The sequence below is a fragment of the Octopus bimaculoides genome, chromosome 6 (genome assembly GCF_001194135.2).
Source record: "Octopus bimaculoides isolate UCB-OBI-ISO-001 chromosome 6, ASM119413v2, whole genome shotgun sequence".
Classification (NCBI taxonomy): domain Eukaryota; kingdom Metazoa; phylum Mollusca; class Cephalopoda; order Octopoda; family Octopodidae; genus Octopus; species Octopus bimaculoides.
In genome coordinates, this window is record NC_068986.1 from 70,460,602 (window position 1) to 70,474,524 (window position 13,923).

At 36.0% G+C, this 13,923-nt stretch overlaps 1 protein-coding gene across 4 annotated transcripts in view; it reads left to right on the plus strand.

Moving 5' to 3' along the window:
* Positions 1-13,923, plus strand: part of LOC106880743 (uncharacterized) — a 118,003-nt gene that overhangs the window by 78,001 nt on the left and 26,079 nt on the right. The window contains exon 5 of one of the 4 annotated variants that reach the window (XM_052968851.1): positions 7,184-7,266. The exons of the other annotated variants lie outside the window; for them this stretch is intronic. Coding sequence (XP_052824811.1) covers positions 7,184-7,266 — 83 coding nt within the window. The remainder of the gene's footprint in view (positions 1-7,183; positions 7,267-13,923) is intronic. 4 annotated transcript variants of the gene reach the window in all.

Consider the following 13,923-nt stretch of genomic DNA (forward strand, 5'->3'; position numbering starts at 1 on the left):
ACACACACACACACACACACACACACACACATATATATATATATACATATATACGATGGGCTTCTTTCAGTTTTCGTCTACCAAATCCACTCACAAGGCTTTGGTCGGCCCGAGGCTATAGTAGAAGACACTTGCCCAAGATGCCACACAGTGGGACAGAACCCGGGACCATGTGGTTGGTAAGCAAGCTACTTACCACACAGCCACTCCTATATATATAAAACATATATCATTCATTAACAGTTGAATAATTGATTTTGATAATTTGCGAAGTTTTAATGTTTTCATATTTTTTAGCATTTCTTATGATTGTAGTTATGGGCAATGGCCTACTGGTTACAGTGTTGGGCCTTGGATCTTAAGGTTGTGGGTTTGGTTCCTGGACTGGGCAACATATTACTCTCTTAAGCAAAGCATTTTATTTTCTGTTGTTTCAGTCCACTTAGTCATGAGTCCCAGCCTATTGCTGAAGCACCTCTCTCCCTCCAGCTGTCACATCCACAATATTCTGCAGTATTAAAGGTGGGAGTGCTGGGAGAGAGAGAGAGAGAGAGAGAGAGAATGTCTGTCTGCTTGCTATTACGTATATACCTAAAGCATTTATTAGAGAAATCATGATAAAAGCTACCAGTTTATACTGGCTTGTGTATGACAGCTAAGCTTTTTGTAGATTGCAAATTGGTTGAAACAACAGAAAGTTAGGCAATAGACTTACAGGTCTTTACATTCTGATTTAAATTGTGCCAAGGTCAACTTTGCCTTTCAACCTTTTGGACTTGATAAAATAAAGTACTGCCCAAGTATTATGGTCAATATAATCAACTAATATCCTCCTTCCAAATTTGCTAGTTCTGAGCATAGAATAGAAATAGTTCACGTAGAAGACCTATAACCAAAAGTATCTCAGATGTGACTATCCTGTTACTTTGTGTTTCTGGAAATTTATTATACAATATATACTTTCATTTTTAAGACAACATGATGTTATTTGAGAGAAATTTGGCTGTTATTTCTAGCTTAACGACTAACCACATAATGATACTTTATTGGCTCATTTTTATGTTTTTTTTTTTTAAATTCTGAAATTGAAAGAATTAATCACTTAAATAGTTAAACTTGTGTTCCTAACTTGTAGGTCTTTGGATTACAGGGGTCAACAGTTTTCTGGCAATGTCTTTCTCTCCTTCATAGTTAGGCCAGGACTCCTAAGTATCAAATGAACTTTGGGTCCAGTAAGTCCTCTAATACCTATCTCTAGAGGAAAGTATATTACTTCTTATCCACTATTTTCACAGATTTCAACCAACTCACTGTATTTCAGGTGCCCTATTCTTTCAGTCTGAGATTTCTTGACTCAAACTTGGAGTTTTTATTTCTAATGTAGGGTTTCAATACTTCTTATTATGCTATAGTTTTGTAAGCATTAGAAGACTATGACAGAGGTTAAGAACATTGAAACTAAGTGGAAGAAATAAATTAATAGAGATCAGAGGATAAACTGAATGGGTGATAAGCAACCACGTTATAAAACCACCACTTGCATGACTTATAGTTTAACATCATCACCTGATTTTAGAGTACCATTAATGGAACTTCACTTTGCTTCAAACATTTGGATCAAACCTTCTGTTCCTTATTTTTGTAAATGGTTTCAAGTAGACATTGAACGATAGATGGACATTAGCTACATGGACATTAGCTACATGGACATTAGCTACATGGACATTAGCTACATGGACATTAGCTACATGGACATTTGCTACATGGACATTAGTTACCTTCTGTTCCCTATTTTTGTAAATGGTTTCAAGTAGACGTTGAACCATAGATGGACATTAGTTACATCAGTCTCACCAACCAAAAACCATAGGCACTTCCCCTTATTCTTTGACTAACTTACCTTTTATCTTTTATGTGTTTCAGGCATTAGATTGCAACCATGCTGGGGGACTATCTTGAGGAATTTTAGTCAAATGAATCAACCCCAGTACTTATTTTTTTGTAAAACCTGGTACTTATTCTGTTGGTCTATTTTGCGAAACTGCTAAGTTACAGGGATGTAAACATACCAACACCAGTTGTCAGACACAAAGACACACACAGATATATGCATGATGTTTAGTTTTAAATTGGAATCTAAAGCTATACTAACATGGCTGCAAGTAAGAGCTGTAATATTTGATGAAGGTTTTATTATTTGGCTGTGCTAAGCTAAGTCCTCTTGTAAGCATATCAATTGGTGAGGAATGGATTCCACCAGGTCACTCTGTCCTTGATATACTACATGAACAACCAAGCTTTTATTTAGGGGTCTATATCTATTTATTGATAATTGAAGATTAAAATCTCTCACTTGGCAAAATATTGTTTAGCTAATTGATAAGGAATTAAAAATGCTTCTGCTCTTTCCCTCATAAAGAACAATGATAATGTAAATGTATGAATATACCTTTAAGTATGCTAATTACAGTGCAACAGCTGACCCAAATACAGATAATGAATAAAACAGGGATTGTAAGGTGTATACAACTAGCTGGCCTAACATATTAATTGCTTCAAATACAAGTCAATGAAGGAGCCTCTACGTTGTCACTTGAACAGTTAGAGATAGCAGCCAAATTGACTCAGATCACATCTTGCCATCTTAAATAAGCTAAGGTCACATTGGATGATGTGGTCATAGATATCATTAAAAAGGCAAGATGGTCATGGCTGGAACGTCTTTGAATATAAATGCCCACCAAGGTTGACAAACTTTGGTGAATATCAATGGTTTAGTGTTGACTTCATCCCAGTTTTGGAGGTGGGCGGCACGTCTATCACTGATATATGATGTAATTTTTAATTATTTATCCAATGGACATGACTCAAGTTATACTTCCTCAATAAATATTACATCATAAATTCATCTTACTCATTTCCCAATTGTAAACAGCTTGTTATTTCTTCTTTTATGGATGAAACATTTCATAGAGTTTGTTAATATAATTCAGAAACTGTTTTTATCCTTTAGAATTTTGTTTTCTTTTACCCAACATAACCTAGTTTTCAAAAGGTTAAGTTGCGTAACAGAAAAAAAAAATCTGTATGACAGTTGTGCGAAAAGAGGGAAACTAATTGTTTTATTTGTGTTTATCTTTTACTCATGGTTTCGTCCCCTATGCTATTTATTGGTATGTAACTTTTTTTTCAGCTTTGCTTAGATCCTCTCGGTGAATATATTTGGTTCTCAACAAATAAAAGAAAATTTCAGTCAAGCACACGCTCATAACAGAAATTAGGTATTTAAATTCAGTCATTGTAGGCATTTTTTATTTCTCCCATTTTGCCATCCCTCTTATAGATGACCTGGAAAGAATTAACGGCGCAGGTTGGTTGTTACTGATTCAATCACTTTCCCCACTTACTTAAGCACACACTCATACACACCTGTAGCATTGCAGACTGTTGACAAACTAGTCGCCATTCACATACCCGTTACACCCTCAAGGCTTACACATTATTCAAAACTGCAAAAACTAGCAAGAAATAAAGACAAAAAAAAATATAAAAGAAAAAATTCAAGAAAACTAGAATCTAATTAAAACCTACGGCTGATGCTAAAGCGGACTAACAAGTTTGCAGTTTGCCACGTATTTTTACCGGCAACACGACTTTGATACTTGTCAGTTGACGATTTTAAATCCTTTGAATCTCATAACAGTTAAATATTTACCTTACAGCAAGTATAACAGTCATTTAAAAACTTATTTCCCAGTTGTTATTAATATAATCTTGACTGAAACTTTTCTGGAAATATTTAATTTATAAGGAATTCTATTTCCAATTTAAAAAATTTTTCTTTATTTGTTATTACTGGTGTTGTCAACTATTTCAAGTTAAAGATGTCTGAATATCGACTGTCAGTTAATTTTGACCATAAACCACCACCAGAATACATCGACAGAGATCGCCTTCAACGGATTAGACAACTGGAACGGCTTCGAGAAAGACGATTCCATGATTCCCGGTCTGTAAGAATGATGGGTTCAAATGGAAAGTTTGGTGGTTTAGATGAATATGGGAGACGATTGGAAAATGACATGCAAACACTTAAAGAAATAAAAAAGAGCCGCGAACAGAGAGCAAGTTCACCAATTCCACGAGCATTGTCACCTCTTCCACCACTCTTCGATGTTAGCCCTGATCACTCCCCTAAAATTCGACAAAATCTCTTTTTCGGAAATGAAACTTATACAAGGACTCGCTTAGAAGAATTGAAGCGAATGAGAGATGAAAACGGGCATACCGACTTTTCAGCCACGGAAGGACTCAATACTGCTGTTGACAATCTTCAGCAAGTGAATGAGAGACTCAGCGAACTCAGATTGAAGTCTTCTGCTCTACAGAAAGAAATTCAAGAAAAACAAGCAAATAACAGCATTGAAGAAGAAAATTCTACTGAATCATTTACTATTCCAGAAATAACAGTTACCAACGAAGAAGCAGAGAATGTTGAAGAATGAGTTATTTAGAATGTTAATTGAACCTGGAAGATTTCCTATCATTGACGGCAAATCTAGTTTTAACATTGGCATTGACAGACGTTTCATCATCAACAATCAACAGGAATGATATTTGAATTTTCTTATTATTTCGAAAACAAATGTTTATCGTAAGAAATCAAAACTTCATTGTTTGTCTAGTTAGTCTTAAAGTGTTATCTTCCAGATTTTAATTTCATGTGTCAAAGGTGAAGGAAGTTGTAATTGACAAAATATATTGATTTGATTTTATACTTTACGTTATAACAAATATTATTTGGTTGAAACTAGAAATTGTATAAGAAAAAAAAACATTCTCATATTGACGAATATCGAAATATTACTTTATTGGTGGTTTCATTCATTTGTTTTTGTCTATTTCGTTAATTTCGTAACGGGATTTTTATAACAGTCTTTATAAACGATATAAACCAAAATGTCCAAACTGAAACCTAATCCTTGCATTTCTTTGTTGTTGCTATAATAATTATAAAGTTGTTATTATAATTTTTCTTTAAAATTGCCAAGATGCTTATTAGTAAGACGTATTTACATTTCAAGTGTTTTGCTATGTTGAGAATTGAAATTATGTACAGATATGTTTGTTTTACCACTTTGCTTAGTTCCTCTTCCAGAAAACCAGAACATTCCTTAATCTATTCAAATATCTACAAAACATTCATTGAACAAGACTTACATTACTTTATTTTATTTTCATATACTTTGCTTATGGGAAAATTGTACTAGTTTCATTTTGTAACCGACTACTATTTTGTATGGTACGATATGATCTATACAACTAAAGGCATTAACTGTTCTTGAACTAACTAACAGAAGACAACTTGGAATATATATAAACAAACTCTCACAGTCATACATACGTGTACAGGTGCGTGTGAGAGAGTGAGGGTATATGTGTCGGTGTATGGATATATGAATGTATATATATATGTGTGTTAAGTGCATGTTTGTGTATGTATGTAAATAAAAAGTACGTAGATGTGCATACAAAAGTATACATATATGTACATGCGTGTATGTTTGTGAATTTAAATACATATATAAGTTTATATGTATACATATATATTTATTATATATGTACACTTGGATATACATATACGTATATTTATAAATATATTTATCATTCTTAAACAAGAATATTACTGACAGTAACTTCGAAGTTTCGGCCAGCTAAGCTATCGTCGGGCTGTCCGACGATGGCTAAACTCGCCGAAATTTCGAAGTCACTGTCAATAATAATCTTGCATAGGAACAGTAAATTCGTTCTTTACTAAAGTATTGAGTACCCCATCAAATTAATATAAATTTTGTTTTTATTATAAGTGAACATAAAATCAAACATTAATATTTATAAGTATACATATATGTGTATGCATCACTGTTTAAAGGTATGAATATATTTGTATAAATGCATGTACACGTGTGTGTGTGTGTGCATATATATATATATATATATATATATATATACACAATAAACACAGCAGTTGATAAATATGTATGTATGTGTAAAGATATGTATATATGTATGTTTTATAAGTGTGTGTGTATATATACACACAGGGACATATGTATATGTGTGTGTGTGCATGTATGTAGATATATATGTACATGTGTATATATATATATATATATATATATATATACACATACACACACACACACAAGACGTGTATGTGTGTATGCAGATATGAACATGCACACACACATATATATACAAATATACATATACACACATAAACATGTATATGTCTGTACATGTTTGTATATATATATATAAATTTAAATGTATGTGTATGTGTGTGTGTGTGTATGTACATACATACATAGAACACAGTGTTCCAAAGTCCACTTTTGTCTAATGAAAAATTGCCTAAAACTCAGAATAACAGGTTATGAAGTTTATCAGCTTCAATAAAGCATTACATTTTATTGTACATTTGGTGTTTGAGTGTTGTTTTCTCCACCTTGTTTTGCACATTTTTGTTCGCATATATGAACATACGTACATATACTGTTTGTATGTATGTGTGTGTGTATACAAACAAGAGGGTCTTCTTTCCATTTCCGTATACCCAACCACTCATGAGGCCTTGGTAGAAGGCAGTCACACTTAAGGGGTCATACAGAAGGACTGAACTCAAAATCACATGATTTTACAGCAAACTTCTTAGCCTCACAACTATGCTTAATCTGTCACATGTGTGCATATATGCACACAATTACACACACACACACACACACACACATAAATACCACTTGTATCAACCAGGCTGTCTGATGTTGTTGTATATCACTGATCACAATGCACTTCCAATTCATTTTTGATTGCACACTTCTTTCCATATTGGCCCAAATTGCTCAACTAAATTGCCTTCCTATTCCCATGGTGGCCTTCTCAGTGACCTTTTCAATCCCTTGGATACCACTCACCAACTGCACTGTTTCACCTCTTGTCTGTGAACCTTGTGTCGTGTCTGACCCAGAAGAACTTCTGCTATTCTGCAGTCATATCATAGACTTCACTCCATTTCAAATCTGCTCTCACAATGATGTTCTTTCCATGACCCTTTGTATTGTAGCTAATAGATGTTCTTCTTTCTTCATAGTAACCCATATTTCACTTGTTTATGATAGTGCAGGTAGATCAGGTAGAACAATACCATTGAAGAGACTAGCCCTTAGGATCTTTACCAGCTTTGCTTTGAGAACATCTTTTATCAAGGTAAATGCCTTTTATCCTGCCCTTATTCTCCTTGAGATTTCAGCACCCACATCTTGGGCCATATTCACTCTGTGTGTGTGTGTGTGTATGTGAGCGTGCACACACACACACACACACGTGAGGGTAAGTAAAAAGTTATACACACTCTTGTTTCTGTAATTAATTAAAGTAAAAGCAGGGATTGAGCTGTTATATCATTTTTAGACATAATCTCCTTGATTTTCAATACATTTCTTCCAGTGGTCCAATATATAATATATCTTTTAATGGTTTCAACCAGAAGTTGAGGTCATGTTGGACACTACTTTTTAGTGTGTTTGGGTCTCTTTTCTCTACTGTTTCTGGTGAAGTAACAAGTTGGACAGAGCTGCTCTTCCTTGTGCCTCCTGCCATGATGTAGGTTCATCTGGTATCTCAGATGAAAATTTGTCCAGATATTCTTTGAAGATCTTCACATCTACACTTTACAAATCTCTGAAGTTATCTGGCAGAATATTGAGCAGTTGTGGATCCGTGAAACCTAAACTGTTACAGTACTAGCTCTTTATTTGAAATGGAGAAGGTGGGATTTTTAGTACTATGTCTAGTTCGTTGGTTGGTATAGCTTTCAATCCTGAAGTTGGGAACTAGTTTTCAGGGTTTTCCCATATGTATATCACTACATATCTTTTACACCTCTCTGGTGAGTAGAGCTTCAGTTCCTTTAGCTTCTTCTAGTAGCTCATCTGTTTTACTGAGTCAATTTTCTTTGTGTAGTGGCATTGGATTACCTCAAATTTTACCACCAGTTTGATGCTGTGCATGACCACAGTTGGGAGCAGTAATCCAGATGAATGAGAACAAAAGTTCTCCATAGGAGTTGCATGGTATCCTTTTTCCTGGTTCTGAAATGATCTTGGAATCTATCCAACTGCTCACTTGCACAGTGTTACCATCTCAGTAATATGCACATGAAATATTATATCATTACACATGTAGATTCCCAGGGCACACGCCGACTCTAATTCTGGGATTGCACCACCTCTTGGGCTTGTGTATTCCAATTGTAGTCTGTTTGTGGGCTGGTATTGGAGAACTTGAAACTTCACAGCATTGAACTGCATGTTATTTTCATCAGCCCATTTGTATATTGTATTCAGGTTGTTTACAGTGTTTGTATATCATCAGGGTCCTTGACCATCTGTGATACTTTTGTATCATTAGCCCAGCTGGTGAGTGGCTGACTGTATGGTTAAGGGCATGTCTGAGAGAGCCACTTCAAACAGTAGAGGTCCCAGTACAGATCCTTAAGGGACTCCACTGTGAATTGATACCTCCCTAGAGAGTGCACTCTTGGCTGCAACTGTCTGACTTCTTCCTTTTAAAAAGTCATGCATCCACTCTCCCAATTTTCTAGTGATATCAATTTCATGCTGTTTGTGATGTATCATTCCATGATCAACTTTGTCAAAAGCCTTGGCAAAGTTGAGATATATGTCACATCCACATTTGAGTGATTGAGCTGCTATTTCAGTACCCGGTCATGCTGTAGTAGTTGCGTGAGGCAGCTCCTCCCTGGACAGAAGCCATGTTGTGTGTTTGTGAGCAAGTTATCTTCTTCCAGAAATGTGATCAGCCTCCTTCTAACAATGTAGTCTATGACCTTGCTAACATGTGAAGTCAGAGAGATAGGCCTGTAATTTTTAGCACCTGTTATGCTTCCTCTTTTATGTAAAAGGCATATTATACCTTCTTTTAGCAATTTAGGAAGTTTACTACACGCAAGGAAACAAAAGTATTTGCAGTAGTTTTGTGAGAGCTTTCTTGCATGTCTCTAAAAGAACAGCTGGAAATTCATCTGGGCCAGTTGCTGAATTCAATTTCATTTCATCAGTGACCAATATTAGATCTTCCTCTTTTATGTTAATGTAATTGATTGTTGCCTCTTTCCTTTGTAGACCTGCAGTGTTAAAAAGCTTGTCAAGCTTGCTTATTTGCATGTTTCTCAGTGGAGAGGTGAAGACACTTTGGAATTGTTTATTTAGCACTTCACTTATTCTCCTGGGGTCTGCAGTTAGTGAGCCATTTTCTTCAAACAGTGGCCTTATTGTGCACTGAGGCAGATTCTTTCACAAACTTATAGAAGGCTTTAGGATTCGTTTTTATATTTTCTACTGCCCTAGTTTTTCTTTCTACCCTTTCCATTTCATGGAAGAGTGAGTTTACTTCCAATATCTAAAAGTGCCTCTTTGAGGAGGGATTTCTTGCTCTCATTAAGTTGTTTATTTAATCAATTTGAGATCTTTATTCTGTCTCAGAGAATGATATTATTGTACATTGACATAGGGTCTTCTAGCAGCCACCCTCTTGACCCAGAGCAGCATTACCTCCTCCAGGCACTTGATGTAGACCTCCGTATTGAGTCTGAGGCTGTGTGGGAAGATGAATGGAGACATAGCATCGCCATCACTAGTGATCATTCAAAACACCATGATGTTGATTGGATGTTTGATTTTTATCACCTTCAGTACGTTTTGGGGACACGGTAAACCCAACTGTTGTTCTGTGTGTTCACCATCTGATCCTAGCAGAAATTTTTCTCATCTAAGAAAAACCAAAGCATGTTTGGTTGGAGGAGATGCTCAAATTTGTTCAAAAGCTTCGTAGCATGGTCTTTCCTCTTGTACTTGATGGCTTGGGATAAAAATTGGCCCTCTCTCATCATGTATGAGGAATACAAAATGCCTGATAAGAAGCTCAGACACTCCCATGTCCCTGGTGATGGACCTGAATGACTTGGAGGGATCATTGTCAATCATGGCCTGGATCTCCCCAACAAATTCAGGAGCTCTTTTCTTATCAGAACAACCAGAGTGAGTTTTCTGAGCTGCTGTATCTTTGTAATTACCATTAGACTCATCTAACTCTTTCTGAATCCTCTGCACTATCCTCAGATTGACACCCAATCACTCTGAAACGTTTGTATTGGAGCTTCTGGCCAATCAATACATGTTTCCAAATTTCTGGCAGAGTGAATTGCGTCATGGTGCTGTTTTTCTCACAGACGGTGCCCAACTGATCCTACTATACTGTGTAGTTGACAAAATCAAAAACAAACACTGCGCATGTGCATAATTAGGAATATAAAATGGTGACAATTTACCCATCACACCCTGTATGTATATATATATAAATAAACACACACACACATATATAGTTATATGTGATGTAGATATATATATATTAAATTTAACCTATTGCCTACCAGTGATTTCATATGAGATTACTTAGAAATTACAAATTTCGTAATTATCTGTCAATATTTACACATATCTAACCTTTTTGCTATATTTACTAGGTATATTTCTCTGATATTCAAATGAGGTTTGCTAATTTTTCACCCAATATCTCGCTTATTTCTATTTAAAATGTTGTTTTGAAATATTATTTTGATCATTCCAGTGTGTTTCTAAGGCTGTTTTATGCTAGAAATCAAAGTTTAATAAAAAAAATTCCAGTTAATAGAATTATGGGAGGTAATGGGTTAATTAGAGGTTGTTTTAACAGCATGAAGGGATGGTTTCATCCAAGAAAATACTTGTTCTATACCTAGTATTTTGAGGAAATGAATTTCTTTAAAATAATAGGTATATATATATAAACATATTGTTTATATTCATTTAATAGAAGAAGAAAATGGAGATTGGGAAGTTAATAATAGTTTATTATTAACAGCAAATTGGCCATTTTCACTTACAATTGTTTGTAGTAATACTCAATAAACATTAAATTTACATTTATGCAACAAGAGCATAATATCATCAGAAGAAAACAGATGTACCTTTGGATGCTATATGTCTGTTTGGGAAATTCATTTGAGCAGACTCATTTATGCTCTATATATATATATATAGCTTTGGCTATGTCAAGATGGTTTTTTGGTATTCTTCTTTCCCGCTTAGATTGTTTAAATGTTGTCACAACAGTAATATGTTCATTCTGCCTAAATCAAATTTCAGTAAATTTTCTTTATCCTTGTGCAGCTGAAGATTGCTCTGCATTTTCCATTTAATGTAATGCTCACATTTACTTAAATAAATGGAGTTGCATGAAACGTGCGTACTGCAATAACCTTGAAAATCTGTGTTGCTTTTTTAAATTTTATATATATATATATATATATATATATACACACACACACACACACACACACACACACACACACACACTGAATTTCACATTATTAGGCAAATCAACTTTCTCTCAATAAATAAATGTATATCCGTTGAAAACCAGTTGTTTTCCCACTGACTGTTAGCAACAACTATCTGCACACATTCTTATGCCCAACTTTTCTCTCAGGGTGCTTACATTCTGTCATGTATGCACACTGACATTACACATCCAGTGGATCATACTTGCTTCATTTCTTTCAAGCCTACATATGTCCTCATCAGTCATGGCCCATGTTTCACTGCTGTGTAGCATGGCAGTTCGCACACATGCATCATACAGTTTACCTTTCATCCTGAGCGAGAGGCCCTTAGTTGCCAGCAGAGGTAGGAGCTCCCTGAACTTTGCCCAGGCTATTCTTATTCTAGCAACTACCCTCACTACAGACTTCATAGCCTAGGTAGCGGAAGCTATTAACTACTTCTAGTTTCTCCCCCGGCATGTGATGGAATCTGTTTTCTGTACATCATCAGTGTTTATTGCCCCTGTGCATCTGCCACACACAAATACAATTAACCTTCCTTTGATGTTGCTGTACTTCTTATGTGTCCACAGTTTACACCAGATACATTGTAATGAGTTTCTATCCACACCTTTTCTACAGATCAAGCAGGGCCATCTACCTGAAGGGGTTTGTGATTTGACAGCCTTCCTACTTACTAAGACTGTGGTTTTTGCTAGGTTAACCCTAAGGCCTTTTGATTCTAGACCTTGCTTCCACACCCTAAACTTTGTCTCTAGTTCTGGCAGTGACTTGGCTGTTAGTGCAAGCTCATCAGCATAGAGGAGCTCCCAAGGGCAGCCTGTCTTGAATTCCTCTATTCTTGCATGGAGGACTAGAATGAATAAGAGGGGGCTGAGGATTGATCCTTGGTGAACCCCTACTTCTACTCGGAATTCTTCACTATACTTGTTGCCAACCCTCACCTTATTAACAGCATTCTGGTACAGGACTTGTACAGCTCTTATCAATTACTTGTCTATCTCCAGTTTCTGCATTGACCACCAGATAAGCTTTCTCCAAGTCAACAAAAGCCAAGTACAGAGGTTTATCTTTGGTTAGGTATTTCTCCTGCAGATGTTTTACCAGAAATATAGCATCAGTGGTGCTTTTGCCTGGCACAAAGCCAAACTGCATCTCATCTTGGCTAACTCTGTCCTTAATTGGTTGGGTTATAACCCTCTCTGTAACTTTCATCACCTGATCCAATAATTTGATACCCCTGTAGTTATTTCCATCTAAAGCATCACCTTTACTCTTGTAGCAGTTGACTATGGTACTGCTACATTAGTCATTGGGTATGACTCCTTCATGAACTACCTAATTTACAATGTGGCTGATAAGACCATAACCCCCACCATCCAATATTTTAAGTATCTCAGTGGTGATTTCTGATGGTCCTGGTGCTTTCCCTGTCTTCATATCCTTAATAGCTTTATCTACCAGGGTACTGTTGATTCAGGTAGCTGGTCCCTCAGTCAGATCAACCTTTGGTAGACTCTCCTACTCCCATTTATTCTCCACATTCAGGAGTCTTTCATAATGGCATCTCCAAGCCTCTCTCTTTGCAGAATCATTAAACGCAAGGGCACCATCATCCATCTGGACACATTTCTCTACTCTGACATCATGGTTTTTTTTCTGACACAGTCTTGCAATCCCAAATACTTCAGTTCTTTGGTCCTCATGTCGCTGAACATTGGCAGCCTTCTTTTCTGCTACTCTCTTGGCTATATATACCTATCTCCTAGCTTCCCTTTTGGCTATCTAATACATTCTCCTTCTACCCCTACTCTTCCAGGCCTTCCAAGCCTGTTTCTTTGCTCTAATAGCCCTATCTACAGTCTTGTTCCACCACCATGTTACCTTAGGTTTAGAAGGGACTTTGCACCAGTCACTCAGCTGCATTTTATGTCACAGGACTGTAGCTCTGCCTCGCTATCATCATATTTCTCAGTAAGGATATCCCTAAATCTCTGACTGTGTGAAGGTTCTTCAGCTTTCAAGTCCTCCTTTTCCAGATTGGTCTGCTTTTTGGCATCCTTCTGGCCTTCAGTCTAAAGTCACTAATAACTCATCAATGCTGGGGGGTATATTCTGCACCAGGGAGGGTCTTTGTATTTAAGAGCAACCATGCATCATGCTATCTGGTGAGAGTGAAATCAATCTGGCTAGCAGAGTCACTTGATTGATAGGTTATCAGATGGCTAGCTGGCTTCCTGCAGTTGGTATTGCAGATCAATAGGTTATTTGCATCACAGAACTCCAGGAGCCTAGCTCCCTCTTCATTTCTGGTTCCAACTCCCTGGCCTCCATGTACACCATGGAAGATATATATATATAACATATAACTATATATATATATATATATATATATAACATATGACATATAACATATGACATATGACATATAACTATATATATATATATATATATATATATAT